The sequence below is a fragment of the Astatotilapia calliptera genome, chromosome 8 (genome assembly GCF_900246225.1).
Source record: "Astatotilapia calliptera chromosome 8, fAstCal1.2, whole genome shotgun sequence".
In the NCBI taxonomy this organism is placed as follows: domain Eukaryota; kingdom Metazoa; phylum Chordata; class Actinopteri; order Cichliformes; family Cichlidae; genus Astatotilapia; species Astatotilapia calliptera.
The window spans coordinates 17,005,404-17,023,569 of NC_039309.1; the positions used below are offsets into that span (position 1 = coordinate 17,005,404).

The window sequence follows — 18,166 nt, forward strand, 5'->3', positions numbered from 1 at the left end:
TAGCTCTTCAAAGGGTGCAAACTTTAGGATAACTTTTCCTCAAAGGCATTCATGGGCTCGTGCTCATTTACGCTTCCAGAAATAACAGGCAAAGCATGTTGGTTTACTCGTTTCAGAAAATTCCCAAAACTGTGAAGGTGCTGAACCTCAGAAGTAAATCAGTTTACAGTTTATATCCTATAAAAGTACATATTTTGAACCTTCCTATGGAAAATATTTGTGAATTCCCTGCTGTAGAGAAACTATTTCCCCCCTGGACTGTTTGAGCCCTGAAAAACAAACCAAAAAGAAAAAAAGATTTGGGGGTCTGATAATAATGTCTCTTTGATGTCATCACTCTGCCTCCTCTGTGCCTCAACATTAGCAGAAGGGAGGAGGAAGCTGACAGACATGAACAGGGAACACTTAGGCTGTAAGCGTGGGCTGGTCCCTGACAAATCAGCTGTTTAAAGGCTGTCATAAGCAGAGAGCGTGCATGTGTGTTACATCTTCTGTTTTACTTAGTTAAACAGCTGGACAGTCTCACCTAAAGCATATGCAGATGCAAGAGTGGGCGGTGGGGGTGTCGCATTAGCTCAATAACAGGACTGAAGAGACACAGAATGAAAACAAAGACTGATCAGGTCCAAACTAGCACTGACTTTGGGTGTTGACACTAAAGGTGAAGATACCATGAACAATATTAAAATCTCTAATGTTTGCCATAATCAATGATCTCTTGAAGACACCAAAAAACCTACTGCATTAGGTTTGCCTACTTTAACAGACTTTGAGTCAGAGTTATGCAACTTAAATGTAACAAGACTCCAGGATGTAATTACAGTCTTTATTTTGTTTATTCCTGGCCTCATCAATCCTGCGTTTCCTTGGGACCTTGTTAGAACAAAGACGCAAAGGTAGGACTTACATGTAAAAGCTTTAGAGTAATTAATTTAGTGAAGTAAGAGACATTCATCAAGTAACCTTCTGTTATTCACTGTACAGTGAATCTTTAAAGTGATTATGTCAGAGAGTAATGACCCACCTGCAGCCTGACATTGGACAGGAAAAAGCCAGTGATCACATTTAAATGAGACAAAAAAAAACAACAAAAAACCACATGATTTATGTGAGGCAGATGAAAGTTACATAAGTGGTCCAATCAGGGTGCTAGTTTAACTGCCCAAAAACCCAGGCACATACTTGCACATGCAGGGTTAGCTGTTACATGATAGAAGTATGTATCAAAAACTCGTCCATAAGTTTCCCTGCAAACATAAATCCATAGCGTAGCTGATGTTCTTTGACAACTTCAGAAACGTGTCTCTCTGAAATGTCAGTCACGTGTGTGCATTTATGTGCGCTCTTGTTAACAGGCATGAAACAGAGAGTAGGAGCCATGTAATACAGTTAGTAAGGGGTGTGTATTCACCCAGTTCCTCTGTTACCTGATATTCACTGACAGCCGCTGTGTTTCATCCCTAACACAGCGAACCACAGCAGAGCGCATATTCACGGTGCAGATAAAGCGCTTTTGAAGGTCTTTCTCCTTCTCCCTCCCTTGCAACACACCAAGTACCCTATTCCTAACATTAACATTTCTCCATCATTAGCTGGATATAATGGTGTGAGGCTCTGTGTGTGTATGTATCAAAGTCCGCTTTGGATTTGCAAAGTGCGTCTGTGATGGTGGAACCCTTGAATGAGACTAAAAGCACAACAGACAATAGGAAAAACAGATGGACTGGCAGCGTTTGTGAATGCGCGTTTCAATCAAGTCCTGGCATTGTAAACAGACAGGAGACAAATTAAAGGACAAACTACAATACGCTGTCTTAGAGTAAGGTGCCTCCACGCGCATCCAAAACAGCTTTAATACACCTTGACATTGATTTTTCAGGCCTCTGGGGCTTGTCTGGAGGGCAAAGCATCTGTCTGCTAAATGCAAGGTGGTCTATTCAGTGCCCTATGGATAGGAGCACTGTTATGCTAGAATATATCATTCCCATCAGAATAGAAATGTTTCATTAGAGTATTAAAGTTCTAAACGTGAACTATAAAGGCCAAAATGCCCCCATCAGCATAAAGGACCAAGGATCTCCTCACTGTAGGAATGAAGTTCAGGTTTTTTTCTTCCATGCATGTGGCTTAGGACATTTAATCCCTCCATAGCCAATTGTTCTGGGAAAACAACTGTTTTTTAATAAAGTAAAACTACATATTCTGATAGCATTGAGTTAGGGTAATCACCAATAATGACACATGACTCAGAGGGGTAAATTATTATATGTCATCCCCAAGAAATGACACTGCAAAACATTTACATAATCTTTACATTTCAGCTAGATTTACAGCTTCCTTTAAGCCAGATGCTCTGACCACAGGACAGACAGCTACTTCACCTCACACCATATTAGGAGATTAAGCCCAATGTTTCTGCTAGCTAGCTGGATACTGATACATTTTATATGTACACATATTAAGCTCTTATCTATTAATTTGTTCTTTTTTTCATTAACCATAAATAAATACGGTTTAAATGCTGATTAATGCTACACATGTACCTATGAGGGGGTTAGACATAAGGCACATGACTTTTTATAGTAAGTCATGTGCCTTATGACAACTCCATGTAGAAAACTGTGCTACAGCTAAGCAAGCACATGATTGTACAGTCACACCAATCTCTGTTCAATATATGATTCATTTTATGATATATTTAACTTCAACTAGAACAAAATGTATCCAGAAGAAACATCTTTTTTCAGCTTACAGTATATTTTCTTATTTCAATTTGGAACTATTCAATCCAGGGTGTGAGTTTGAGTAAACGCGCTGATATACTCCATTCCTGTTTTCAAAAGCAGCCCTGCTCTGTACTTCACCTGAGGTCATCACTGATACAAAAACTACAAAGTACTCCCAGGGAGCCAGAAACAAACGCTCACTGGACTGAAATAACAGGGAAACTCAACACGGCAGGCCTGCTGCTTACTGATACAACCAGGTACACAGGAACAAATACACAATAAATACACAACTAAATGCCATATACAAACTACATGCACTTACTTTCGCACACATTTTGTTGTTTCTCTGCTTTGCTTGTACACAGAGACACAAACACTAACAACCACTTAAACAAGAAGAAAAGTCAGTCATTCACCACCATCTTTCTCTTCTTCCGCACTAAAACCACCAAAGTCCTCTTCTCCAGTGTCGGATACAAACAGGCTCATGATGGCTTCGTCATCCACTCTTCTTCTCTCCTTCGTTGTCACTTTCAAAACCAAAGAAATCCTCATTGTCAGAGTCGAACACCCTCAGAAGGGCCGTGGCGGTGTCCTCCTCTCCATCATGCAGCAGTCCAGCCCTTCAAAATCCGTTGGTGATCGTGGATGTTTTCACACTTTTCCACGCTGTCAGAATCCACCGGTGGAGTTGGGCATAACTTGCAAGTTTATCGCCGCTCATCATCCACGACTCCCGCTGAACGCGTAGCGCTACTTTGAAGTTTGTTTTTCGCGCTACTTCGTACGGCACTACGTTGCCTGGCGGACGGACATGTGACTAACATACCACTCTTGAACCCCGATCCTTCCGCCAGGCAACGTAGTGCCGTACAACAGCGGAACACACATATTTATCATATTTTGAAGCGGTTCATCCCTCCGCCTGCTGCTGCATTTGATTTTAGTCAAGACCAAAGACTTTGAACTCTGTTTCCTCTCCCAACCTTTGTGCCTGGAACACCGGATTTTAGCATAAATGGTCAAATCAAATGAAATTTACAGACATAACAGAGGTCAAACAAAATGTAACTAATATGAAACAACTACATTTAATGCAAGCAAAAGGTCAAAGACTTTCAGATTTTGAATAAAAACAGAATATTATATATGCAAATCATTTAAACTGCATATCTGATTCAAAATAATCCAACGGCAACATAGAAAATGCTGGATTTGTGACTAAATAAAGGCTCATTTTAAATCAACAATGCCAGAAAACACTTTTTTTTTTTTTAAAACTGGGCTGGGCACATGGTAATACGGGAATGAAGCCGTCTTGCATTCGTTGTTTTGCTTCATAATACACTTCTTTTAATGGGTAAGAAGTCTGGACTGCAGCCAGGCCAGTTTAGCACCTGCACTCTTTCACTGCTGTTGGAACACATTTAGAAACTAGGTTTGGCATTTCCTAAAAAATTCTGCCTAGATATGCAGTATATGTTGCTCCAAAAACTTCGGTGTTCATAAAATCTTCACACATATGAGAGTTACCGCACCGAGTCCAGTAACACCCTCCCTGGCGTTTGTGTGCCGATACCAACTGAGCCATTTCCTCTTTAGCCTAAAGGACTATGCTTTCACAATTTCTAGAAGTATTTTAACATTAGCGCGGTAACAGAGTGAGAAAGATCTGCTCTGACACAACTTTTTGGTTGCTGGTGTCAAATTCAAAATAATAAAATGGGGATAAAATCCAAGCATTGGAGTTCTGTAGTGTGTGAACCACTAATTCGTCTCTATGTCGATTCACAGTTGTTGAAAGAGAAACAAAAGCATTTCTACTCATGTGCTGCTTCCAATTAAATATAGGTAATAAACAATATGTAAGTCATTGCATTCTGTTTTTCTTGACATCTACCATCCGAACTTTTTTGGAAGCATGTGTTTCTCTTCGAGAAGAAAGTGGTGTCCCTGCTTTAAAACGTGCTCAGAGTGTAACAAAGCCTGGACTACTTTTTCTGTCATGATGGGCGACTTTCAGGAGATGGTAAAAACCAATAATTCACACAGACTGCACTGTAATGGGCTTTCAAAGAGCTTTCCAGAACACAATGACACCAACTGTCAAGGCCTTTGATAGACACGTGCACTTCCACATGATACCACATCACAATGTGAGACAGACACACACACACTGATGGCCTCCTGCTTTTTCTTACATATGCAGTGCCTGCAAACACAGCGTTCGGTCCGCTTTCTATCCATGAAAGTGCGCCGTCTTTGAAGGTGGGAAGTCACACCGCATCGTTTTGGCTGTGGCAGCACTAAATCCAACCAGCCACAGAATTGAGGTCAGAGCCAAATTATCCCCCAAAGGTTGTAGGCAGACAGTGGAGAACAGGATGAAGAAGAGTAAGGGAATAGTGCGATGAGGAGAAAGGTGGGGGCTCTCCAACCAGACAGAAGGGACACAAGCTTTGAGAACCCAGGCAAGCAGATGAAACCGGTAAAAGAGGAGGAGTGATAAACTGATGTGGTTGTTAAGGTTGCCTTTTTCCCCTCTACAGAGCTTACCATCTTAAAAGGCTCCAATCAGTTTTTACAGTCTGATATAAAATTTTATGAACATTATGCAAGGAAAGACCTCTTTTATGGGGTTTAATGCACAATATATTGAAATATATTTCAGTAGGAGTGCTTCCTATAATCAAATGAATTCGTTTGGGATTTTATTTGGATTCTCTGAAACAAAAAATACACATTTGTTTAAGAGGCCAAGAACACACTGCCTGTATTTCTTAACAGCAGCCGATCCACATCATACTGTATCATACTGCACTGACCACATCACACTTGTCTGTCACCTTTTCATATGACAGACAAACACAGTTTTCTGGATTTATAGTAAATATGCACTTTAATTGTTTATGATAAACAGCTGTTATTATTTGTACAGTTTTTATTGTCTTCTTCATTTTGGTTTAAGAATATTTTGGAGAGAGAAATGTCATGCTTCTGATATTTTTATATGCTTACACTTTAGCTCAGTTCAATTCACAAATTTTGAAGATTCATATTGACAGACATGTTTAGAGTTCAGTTTTTCTGGTTTGTTTTTTTTGCTTGCGATTCATTTGTTGCACGTTTCTCTGTGATTCTGCTGTGATGTGTTTCTGTAACAGGTTGTGTTGGGTTCTTCTGCGGCTCTGCTGTAATTGATTTTTTTGGTTGTTGCTTGGTATTATTTGTGTGTCTGTTTGCAGGATTATTGAAAAAGTTATGGACAGATGTGAACAACAGTTTTATCAGAGGCAACTTAGCAATGATTAACAATGTGAAACTGGACATTTCAGCTACCAAACAGCTTAGCAGGGACACACAATTCATCATTGCTGAAGTGGGTAAGTGAGAGACAGAGCGAGGGTTGAGGTGGCTGACAGTGAGACAAAGACACACATTAGATTTACTATCAGCTCACCTTGTTCCCTATGGCTTTCTTGGGTGGGAAGTTGAAGGTGTCCACCTGAGGAAACTGTGATCTCAGATGATTGTGGAGCTCCCTGAATTCGGTGTAACGCCTGTACACATTCCACTCATTGTCCAGGATGCGGATATACACCTGAAGACATGCAGACACATCACCATGGTTGTCATCAGTATCAACACAAAGATAAGTTAGATTAGCATGTCCTGATTTTCAAAAGTTCGATATACAGTTTAGGACCTCCATCTATAATTAAATCTAATTTCAGTTACAACACTATAATATGTAACCTAATTTCGATATTCTTGAAAATGTCAAACACACCAACGACCCGCTGTTATGCAACAGCCATTCTGCAGTTCACATATTGGTCATCAGGCTCTTGACGGTGCTTTACAATAACCCTTGTAAATGTGTATTTTCACTTACATATTGCAGCACATAACAGAAAGAGTCTATAGACGTAGCTGTGCAGTCACCATTTCTATGCGCCATTAGCTGCTTTATTCAGACTCACGAGAGATAGAGGGAGCAGAAAGAAAAGAAAAGATGAGCCTATTACAAGAAAGAGGGGGAGTCGGCTTCCATTTTCACAGCAGAAAACGACTGCACAGAGACAAAAGAGAGAGCAGAACAGCTTTTGAAAATTCAATTTTAAAGTGGCCTACCACAAAAAATACAGCTTTGATTCAAGTATATGAAAACAGAAACTGATTTAAAAATCCACCAAATGAACTTCAGCATAGCCCCCCCACTGCCAAGCAAATCAACAAACGCCCAAACTGTGGTTCAATAATGAACCGCGTCCCTTTCAAACCCACATAATACTGAATGTGTCCATAATGGAAATCACGCTTTTATGTATAAAAGCTGTGATAGAGTACGTTAAAATGATAATGAACACTGAGGCAACCTTAAAAATGGAGAAACCCCGAGTAGAAACATCCACGCTGCAATGCTGTGCAAAAGTCTTGAGCCACCTCACATTTTCAAGTATTCTTCATATTTTCCTAGGAAAACTGGAAATGGGTTCAGTTTGTCATTGAAACGTGGAAAAACATACACAGAAGTAACAGCTTATCATGCAAAAACAGAGTTTGAATAATTTGAACACATTTATTTCTTTAACTAGTCTTCAGGAAGAGTTCTCCAGACTTCTTGGAGGACATTCAAAGCTACTTTGGATGTTGGCTGCCTTGTGTTCTGTTCTGTTGCGATGACTGTAGAAATGGAAACAAATTGTATCGTTGCAAGATGCTGCTAGTAACAAAAGACTAAAGATATCATTTAAAACTGTTTGTCTGTCACGTCTAGACAACACTGAATTATCCTTTGAGTTAGGTGCTATTTTTATGCTTAAATGATTTATAGGTCAGTGTTAAGTGGCTTAACTCTGAAAGACCTTCAGAAAATCAGGAGAACTACTGTTCATGACCACCACAGACTCCTTCAGAGCAGATATAAAGAAACGAAAACATTTTACAGAGTACTATACATTGATGGTTATCTTTAATGTAAACTTTGTATTTACATAACTCAGCTTACTAACTCTAGGTCTGTGATTAGCAGACTGATTTACAGCTACAGGAAATCTTTCTACATTTTGTTCATGTCGGCTTCAAAGGTGGTTTGACAGACAAAGGAGGGAGCAGATAATGACAGAATTTTTTTACTTTGAGGCAACATTTGCTTTACACCACTGAACTTTTGTCAGCATGGATGCTACCGTGCAGTCTAGACTACATAACAAACATAAGAAAATGTGGCACTTTTGACAGCCATTAAGAGCAAACCAGCAGCTGAAGCTCTCCAGAATGTTTCATGGTGAATATCTCAGCAACAGTAATAGGCAGGTCTAGACAGGGTTAAAGTTATAAAGGTAAACTTTAACTAAAACCGCATGATTGTTTAAAAATAGCATTTAATTCATTACAAAAGATATAAATGATAAATATCACACTATGACTCCATCTCCTTCACTTTGTTAATTGATTTCATCTACAGCACAATCACTGACTAGTGTGATAATATGCTTACAAAAAATATGAATTTAATACATTGTATCCCCAATAAAAACTAGTTGGTCAAGGTTCTGTTTAAGCAGCTTGTTGTGTGGACAGCAGCCGTGCACAAGCAACGACCTAAATCTGGTAAGTGACAGTGGTTCATGACAAGATGGAAGAAGACAAGGCCACTAATGGACCGAAGACCTGTCATCTCAGCACTTCACATCTGACCTACAGAAGCACATTTAAGTTTCCACCAACTTCACTTTTGCAAGTTCAGAGAAGCACCGCCCCGATACAGTACGGTCTAATTGTGTGTGTGCGTTGATCAAAGTGGATGATGGAGACTCAGCTGACAAAACTGGGGCATGATGACGTCCTTATTCAAGACACATTAAAGCTGCTTTGACGTTGTACAGGTCTTCTTTTTGTTTACGGTAGATATTCTGACAGCTGATGGGAAAAACACAGGTGTAATTAATCGCACATCAACAACAACAGCTACTCTGCATTAGATGAGCTAGTTTCTAGTACCTGCTCACTGTCACTACTTTTGCTGACATAATGTGTTCAAGTATAGAAGTTCAAGTACGTATTGATTCTAACACATACATGTTGGAAAATGAGTGAAGAATACAAACGACTTAAACTGTGCTTTGAGCACACCCAACATATCGGGTGTCCTAGCCCAGCTTTCTCAGCATGACCGCTTTCCTTACACAATAACCTCATAAATATTAGAGGTGGGGAACTAATACAACTAACAGGGCTGAGCATGTAACCCATATCATGCGAGATGATTGCAGGCCCTACTTTCTCTCCCACTTTTCCTGTCCACTTTCAAACTGTGAAATATAAGAGAATCTTCTAGCCACATGCAATATTTTAATTTCACATGCTTAATTGGCTTGCAGTTTTCTCCTCCTAGAACTGGTGTGAAAGTCTAATGAGGTTTTAGGTCATATTTTTGCAGAAATAGAGACATTCTCAAACTTTTTCACCAACTGTGTTGTCACGTCTGAACCACAACAGCTGCATTAGCAACAATAAGACGACAGAATCTGTGCAGTTTCTCAGCCATCACATGCTCCTTACATATGGCTGTGTGAAGCTTAATCCACTTTACAGCGTCTCATTGGCATACTTATTTATGGCAACGCATTAGCCTTTGCACACAGCTACCAGCTCCTTTCCCTTGACAGGTCACAAATCTCTCTCATTATCTCCAACAAAGATCTTGGCACCATCTAAATTGTATCCCTAATGTTTGAGCACTGGTGGTTTGATATCTCCAATAAAACCAGTTTTCAAACAGTGACGTGGCCTTTAATGATGATTCAGATAGACCTTGTGGAAGAGAGTTGATGGGTTTGCGCTGTTCCTGAAAGCTTAACTGTGATGGACGCAGTCCTATTGTCAGTATTTGAATGGCTTAAAAGAATATCTGAGAAAACATAATAATACGCTTAATAAAAATACGCCCTCAGCGGGTCAACACAAAAAGGAAAGAAAAAGCATTTGGCTGCAAAAGCATAAGAAAGACTTTTTTGTTAGTACTAAAATCCATTCGGTGTGCTGAATATACCAACAAAATTAACTCAGTTACCTCAGTATTAAACTCCCAGCTTTGAGCTTCTGCCTTGAGAAACAGGCTAAAAAGTGCGAGCATTATTCATAATTCTTAACACAACCATAACTTCACATCTTTGCGTACTCTCACTGGTGCAGGTAGAGAAAGTTCCCTGTTTATGCCTGGAATTCCCACTTTTTGGGAACTATATGCACTTGAAACACATTTTTCTCTGGACAGATGCTAATTTTTTAGAAATTATTATTCGTACACAAATATATTAGCATTTTTTTTTCAAGTTTGCTGCCATTATCCTGTGTACTTTAAGGTTGTGTTTAATTCACATAAATAACTTGTGTTACTTATTTATCTAATTTTCAAATCAAGAGCAGTTCGTCTACAGAAAGTGTGAACACTGCTGATGGTTAACGGTGTTCTCACAGCTGTTTAGACTCTTTTTAACATTCACCACAAGCGTGGTCACTGCTAAACAACTTTCACTATGTTTATATAGTGAATCTCGCTGTGCACTGTATTTTTCCAGAACATTTGTATGTCAAAAGGCTGCCATGTGCTTCCATTTATTCATTAGCATCCCCTTTAACAGACACCTCAGTGACTGAAAGCTGGTCTGAGGTCCCCATAAGTCCACATATCCACAAAAACGTATTCAAAGTTTCTTACAACGTAAATTATCTAGAACATCCAAACAGCACACAGTGACAGAACCATTTCCGCAGTTTATCCAGAGTAGCTGACAGCCGAACATCTTCCTGTGAAAACGAGCCCTTGTATACTATGAAAACCCTTCGGAAACAAAGATCTGAAACAAAGTCTGTGAACAGATAATTGCAGCTATTTCTTTCCTTGACATTTAACTGGATCTTTAGCCTGAGGGTATTCCAACAAGCAGGTTGAAATGGGAGTAACTGTGAGCACAGCTAAGAAATGCAGAAAGTGCGGATGATAATTGATGTATTTCTCCATCTTATATCTTCCAGCACCACAGGAGACCCACAGAGAAAGCCCTGTTGCTCAATTTCCAGTTTTAACAATATGCAACTACAGGGCACAGAGAAAAGATGGCTAATTATGGCTTTCATTCAATGTCTGACATCATGAATATCACTGTTTTTTGGAGGCAGCTTAAGCGGCTCACACTTAAGCTCTGAAAGATGGACATAGCCACCCTGACATCACTCGTAGGATAAGTCTCAAAGTGAAGCCTTGAGCTGGTGGTTGTGGTCATCTTGGTGTACTAAGACCAGATGTGATGGGCTAAGGACAGGTGGATCTGACAGTAGAGGTGACATGTACAAAATGAACATGCTATCATTACTTACTCATTAACTCAACACTAGTACTTGAAGTCATACACCCAACTAAGACAGCGTTTGCTAAGGTTGTACATCAAAGGTGCCAAACTTTTAAAGTCTGTTTTTCCAATAAAACACTTTAAAAAGAGGTTTAAGGCATTTCTGCATCCTTTTCACATTTCAGACCCAGAACCTCCATCGATCTGTAATAACGTGGCCTCTGCAAACATACAATTTACAATAGCTTTGAGCAAAAACTGATGTAACAAAGACGTTGAAAAAAAACAAACAAACAAACAAAAGTGCTTTAATTAAAAAACAAGTACCTGCAAGCTACACGGTTACTGTATGAATTAATGATAAATTTACAAAATAAACAACTAAAGAGGAAACAAATCTTTTGAAGCCTCAGAAAGACACAACAGAAACCTGACTGTCATGAAATATTTGTGGATGTATGTTTGTTGAGAAGGGGAGAATAAGAGGTTTGCTCAAACCAAAGGAAAAGCAGCAGAGTTTCATATTATCACCAGTCTCTTGCAGGCCTAACCAGCTGCCCAATTAGGCAGAAAATAGAATCCATTTGGAGGCTTTAGAAGGGAGAAAAGCAGCGAAGGACCATGGAGAAAAGAGGAGTAATGTGCCCTTCCCCCATCTAGGTTAGCAATATAATCTGGTCTCTTCGGCCCAGACTGAAAGTCCAGACTATTGGGTGGACTGGCATTCATGGTCCCCAGAGGATGGCTTGTAATGTTTTTCTTGATTCCTTAACCCAGAGGTATCAAAGATAAGCCTCGGGGTCATACTCAGCCAGACAAAGACTCCAACCCCGTCCACACTGCTCTTCTTCATGTTTTCCAACATAAGGTCAAAGCAGGCTGTATCTGGCCCACGATGTAAAATGATTTTGACATCCTGCCCTAATCTTTCCAGCTGAAATAATTATGAGGTTCGCACATCTTTGGTTTTGTGCAAAATATCTCAATAATGTACTCTATTGACTACTAAACAAAAGGATGTTTGTATCACCTTCATAAGTTAAAATGACAAGATGAACTCAAAGCACCACCTCCCAAAGGTAGCTGGTAAAATTTGGTCTATCAACAGAGGCCAATGAAAGTTTCTACGAATGGAGACGGGTCTCTCCACTATATGAACGCATAAACTTGCAGAAAGTTCATATTTCTATTATGTTTGCCACATCCTTTTCCAGGACGGTTGGTCTCATTTAATCGCGCTCTGTCACTGTGATTAGTTTCTTTCAATTTTTTAAAAGACACGTAATTATAAAGTAAGCACAACTAACTGTTCTTGAGCCAGTTTTAATTCAGTTAAAATTTGAAAACAGGTTAATCGGAAATGAAAACTCATAAGTAATGACAATTTAAACAGCCATAATTCAAAAAACAAAGAGATCATATAATAAGACAGAACCATTTATGAATCTGTGTTACTTGTTTATCTAAAAAAGGATCAAAGAAGAAGCAAAAACAAACAGAAGGTAGTGAATGGCTGATTATTGTCTTTGAATGCAGCAAAGGCGTTTGTTTTGGAGCGCTGGCATCCTGCAGAATTAGACGCTGAAATAACAAATCAGACGAGGAAGAGATAAGGAGGAGGTGAAGGGGAGGTAGATGAATGTTGGTGAAAGATTAGAGAGGAGGAGGAGGAGGAGGAACTAAAGATGTTCAGGACAAGGGGCAACTACATTTAGACAACTACGAAAACAAAAATCAAGAAACAAGGAAACAGACGCAGGACCAGGGAAAAAAATGGTGACGATTAAGAGAGGACGGAGGTGTGTGGATGGAAAATAAACTATGCATCTCTTTGATGAGTGTGTTTGCTTTTAACCTGTTTAGACCAGATGTGACATGTTTGTATTAAACGATCCGATCACACAATCAAATGGGGAAATTAAGGTTTGACTGAATGATTGATGAATGACCCGGAAAGCAATGGGTGGTGAGAAAATTAATAAGAGATTTTATTTACCTGGTTTTTTAAAACTAGTTTTGTTGATTTGGGTTTCATTTAAACATGGCCATTTCATTGATGGAAAAAATGCATGAATTACTGCCAAACAAGCCAACGCTCTCCTCACCTTTAGCACCCAGTTGTTCTGGGTGCAAATCAATCCAGAATGCTTAACGTGAGTCAGGAAACACTGCAGAGGATGCTACAGTGTAGAAAGCTGCTATCTGAAAGACCAACAGCCTGCTGTGTACACTTTATATTCATTTGCATGGATTAACTGATGAAGCAAAGCACCTTTGCTGCCTCAGTGAGAAAAGTCAACAGGAGATAACTTGAAAAACTGGAAGGAGCTCGTATATATTTGCAACTGACATAAAGATTGAGGGGAAACAAGTTTTCATACAATATTGAAAATATTCCTAGAATTCTTATTTGCGGTGCACACATCAATAAGCCACTATTGTGTTGCTCCCATTAGCTGGTAATATGTGACAAAGCCAGTGTTTCATGTAGGATTCTTCTCATTAAAATATAATAACTGAAACTAAAGGCGCCTGCACAGGGAAGGCTTTTCCACCGATTTTACCAAGTACCCGAGCTTCCTCTTGCATCTCTGTTTGAAGCAACTCTGGAAAAGGAAAAAGGGGGTTTATATTAAACAGTTCTGTTTTCTATTTATCTGTCACATCACTCGACAAATCAAAGACACAAACACATTTCCATCTGCTACAGAGCATATTGATGCTTTAGGAAAACTAAATTACCTAAGCTAAAACTTGTTGGATTGCAGCATCTGCAACCTAATCAAACTGCATGTGGAGCCCACGCAAACACGAGGAGAACATACAAAGTCCATACAGAACTAGTCAGATGGTGGAGTTGAACTCAGGACTTTCTTGTAGTGAGGCAAGAGTGCCAACCACTATTCCACCGTGCTTTTGATGACTAAAATATAAAAGTTGCCGTCTTTTTTTCTACTGACAGTTGCTCCAAACACTTTACAAAGCATCTTAGTTTCCTTAACATCAAATGCAAAATTTCTGTTGCATTTTCATGAGAAACAGGGAGCACAGAAGCTAGTTGTACAGTTCCCTGATCAAATGTTTGCATTTAACCTTACTGCACAAGCAGATTAGTTGGGATTGAATCACTTCCAACTCATCCTGCCACGAGTCTCGTTTATATTCGCTGACCAAAGTCGCCGTACATTACATCAGTTTTTGTGCTCGTACATTCGTTTTTATTTAGTTATCGTCGTGTTTCTGTCAGGAAACAAAGGTTGTTGACAAAAAGTATGACGAAACTTACACTGATGGCACAAAGCAGCTTAAAAAGTTGTAGACTTTTAACTCAGAATAGCCATCTCAAGCAACACATGAAAGCAGGGAGAGTGAATCAAACGAGGTAAAGCTGTGGGTCCTAAAACAAAAAGAACGAGTTCAAAGGTTTATAAAGCCTTCATAAAGCACAGAGCTGACAAGGGCAATGACCGGCGACCATTTTCTCTATTTATCATCAGGAACAACCCCTTTCACAAGTGGTCCTGTGATCTATTATTCATATAGAAAATTGGATCGTAGCAGCTTGAAAACAGCATGAGCCAAGATTTAAGGAGGCCTAATCATCTGTGACAAAAGCAGTAACCTCAGAGCTGAAAAATAAAGGCACAACACAAGAACCAAAAACTGCAGTTTCCAGTATCCAAAAAAAGTCAACCCTGATTAAACTCTTCAAACGGATATCTGCATGAGGAAGGGCACACAGTCTGTGTTCTTTGGTACTTTCTTCTGATCTGGGTTAAAAAACAAACAGTAAATATGCTATAATGTGTAATTAGGTGCTAATGGAGCTTTGCTTCCATTCTGGTTTCCACCTGGAGACCACATGTAGTATTGAGTTTTATTAACTCATTCACTGCCAGCCATTTTCAAATCAGGTAACTCCCCACTGCCAGGGTTTTTGAGCATTTTTACTCATTTTTGAAGAGCCACAGAAAACGCTGAACCTACCAAAATGAAGAACAGACTCTCTTCTTTCATCCAAAAAAAAAAAAAAAAAAAAAAAAGCTTGTTTCTACCATTTTCCATTCTTTAGTAATCAGCTGTAGAAGAGAGGTGGGTTCCACCAAAAATGCCTGTTTTGACCAAAAAAAGGGAGAAAACGAGCTTTTTGTGAAAAATACATTTCAAGCAGAAAAGTGCCTTTGACACTAATATTTCTTGCTTTGTGACACCTCTAACATATAAAATAGTTTTTCACTTCTATAAAACAGAAATAACACTGAGAAAGGTTATGTTTTATCAAAACTATTTATTTACAAATATATGAAAAAATAAAATTCACTGACAAGCTGCCCGAGGTTGTATTCTGGCCCCTCCCATTGAAAAACGTAATTGACGTCTATAGATGTCAATGGCAGTGAATGAGTTAATAACTCAGGATTATCAGGACAAAAGCTGCGACCAAAAACTAGCAGAGAAAAAAGCATAAGTGTAACATATACAAAGACAACATAAGCAGGACTTATATGAATACAGTTTTTACATGTTGAGATGATATCAGTCCACTAATTAGAGCAGATTAAATCCATCGCTGAATATGAGCAAGGTCTAATTCTGTGCTCTCGCTGGTATTACCTTTCATCCTGGAAGTGGAAAATAAACCTCCTGGTTTTGTGTTACAGTGGGTGGACAGCTACATTAATTGACTTCAACAGTAAATTGCATCATAGCACAAACTTTTGCCTAGTAACATATGCAAGACAGGGTCGAATCATCTCATCCTTCATTTGTATGTATACTCTGTATTCTTCTTCTTAATCTATACAGTCTGACATGTCCTGTACTTATGGATGCGCCTTGCTAGCCAAGCTAAAACTGCACAAACAAAACTGAAACAAAACATTCAAAATGAAATCAAAACGGATGACACGAAAAGCAAGTAATAACACATGACAATGCCTCAGTGTGGTCTGTAATAAGGTGGTAAAACTCTTGCTATCATCATAAACGTAACCTAAGACTCGTAAGGCCTATAGGAATTATTCCACCGTGTTTTCCAGTCCGAATTGATCTATTCCTAACACAGAACAGCCATCGACACGTCAGACATGGAGCTTTTTAATCACCAGAGCAATCAGCTAAAGTTCTTTCTCGAAAACCGGCAGGTGGTAACCAGATATGAGCACTCAACATCGAAGTTGGAAACTACCCAGGAGAAACTGAGTGACGCCACAGCAGGAGGAAAATGGGACATGCCGCAGCTATTATCGCCATCTTTTTATCACAATTGCTTCCCTTACGCTGTTCTCTTCATCTCCCACTTCCTTCACCTGTCAGCGCTCTCCCTCCCACTCTTCGTATTTGTGTGTCCCACACCACCACCACCACTCCTCACTCACACACATACACTCGCATGAACAAATGAGTCACTGACAGTTTGTGAGAAAGGGTTTTCAGCATAGTAAGGAAGTCAGAGATCAAGTGATTGAAGGATAGGCCACGCAGTGGATGATGCAGTGCAAATTAGAGCTGAATGAGACAAAAAAAGAGGGGAGGGGAAAGAGGAGTATCAGGAAAATGGAGCCAAGAGGAAGCGGCAGACAACTGGAGACACAAATAAATGTGTAAATATAAATTGAGGTTATCAGGGGAGAAGAAAGCAGGGAGATGAGGCAGTCTGACAAATTATGTTCCAGCTCAGAGATCTAATCAGATATCTGGAGGCTAAAGCAGAGATTACCACATTCCCTTCTGACTCCTTCCACCAAACGACGTCACCATCCAAATCCTTCCATCAGTCCAACCTCCCCATCACCCTCAGGGAGAAAGTTCCCAGCCCCCCACATCCCATTTCCACCTGCAAAGACACACTTTGAAGTGTTTATTGGCGGGTAGGTCACTGATCAAGTGCCGCAGCAGGGCTTAGCCCATACTGCTGGGTGCCTTTCAAGAGCTCAGTGTTGCTTTGCTATGTTTATAAGGGTTAAATCCAGAAACAGGTGCTGTGCAAGCCAAACAGTAAGAGGTGTATGATAAGATAAAATAAAATAAAATAAAAATTCAGCCTATTCTGAACTGCCTTCATAAAGCAGTGTGTGGATTGATCTTTGCAAATAAAAGTGCAACAATATCTTTGTGAGATACAATATCTTTTGTTTGGACAGTTTTAGCAAGGAGGAAACTCCATCCTATAGTTTCTCCTGCAAATGACGCTACCCACAGGCACAGCTAGAGGTAAATCTCCTTCATGGGGGCTTGCAGTTATGATAAATAACGTTTAGTGCAGATAAAACTGAATCGAATAAAACTGCAAGTTGAGAAAATTAATCATCCTAATTCGTTACACCAGAAACCTTTTGCCTTTCCCATCTAAAGATATTTGTACAGGCTCTAGTTGAGGCGAACTGGTAATTCCAGTTTTACTCTTTTCCTATGCATTATGCAGGTGTTGCATTTTCTGTTCTCCCCCTCAAGTCAGAAGGTCACAGCCTCATCCCTACTCCTGCCAATGCCCGTGTCCTTCCACAGAAATGCATTTTATTTAAGTACTATTGAATGAGACACTGAAGCTCAACCTCCCCACTGTGAAATGCTCTGGATAAGAGCACTAACTTAAGTGCCTAAAATGGAAATGTAATGTAAATTACACTGATGCTGAAATTGATGAGGTGCCTGTGCTGCAGTGTACAGCAGCAAAAGCAGCCTCTGCGTCTTCCCGAGGGTGTTTAATCTATGACTGATGGATGTAAGACGAAGACAACGATTGTAATTATCATCATCATCTTTGTAAAACATTCATCATTACCATCATCAACATAACCGTTATCTCGCTCTTTCACCAACCAGCCATTATCATAACCATAATCACTCACGTGCACATCCATACAGAGTCCAATACGTGGGTGTGTGTGACAATACACACACACAAAAAAATCCTGCAAGCTCATGATCAGCGATATTCATGTCTTTAAATGCAACACCAACAAACATGCACAGCTATCTGCACATGCTGAAAGATCACATTAATACATATGGATGTACTATCTCATCTGCACAGGGAAAGCAGTCCAGCAATGCAGATTAAGCCTCCGGCTAATCAGA

The 18,166-nt window shown here is 39.6% G+C and overlaps 1 protein-coding gene across 2 annotated transcripts in view; it reads right to left on the reverse strand.

Annotated features, from left to right (window-relative positions):
* The window catches only part of snx29 (sorting nexin 29), a 141,341-nt gene that overhangs the window by 18,225 nt on the left and 104,950 nt on the right, over positions 1-18,166 (reverse strand). For both annotated transcript variants that reach the window (XM_026179080.1, XM_026179079.1), the window contains one exon: positions 6,190-6,330. In XM_026179080.1, the coding sequence (XP_026034865.1) occupies positions 6,190-6,330 (141 nt within the window). The remainder of the gene's footprint in view (positions 1-6,189; positions 6,331-18,166) is intronic.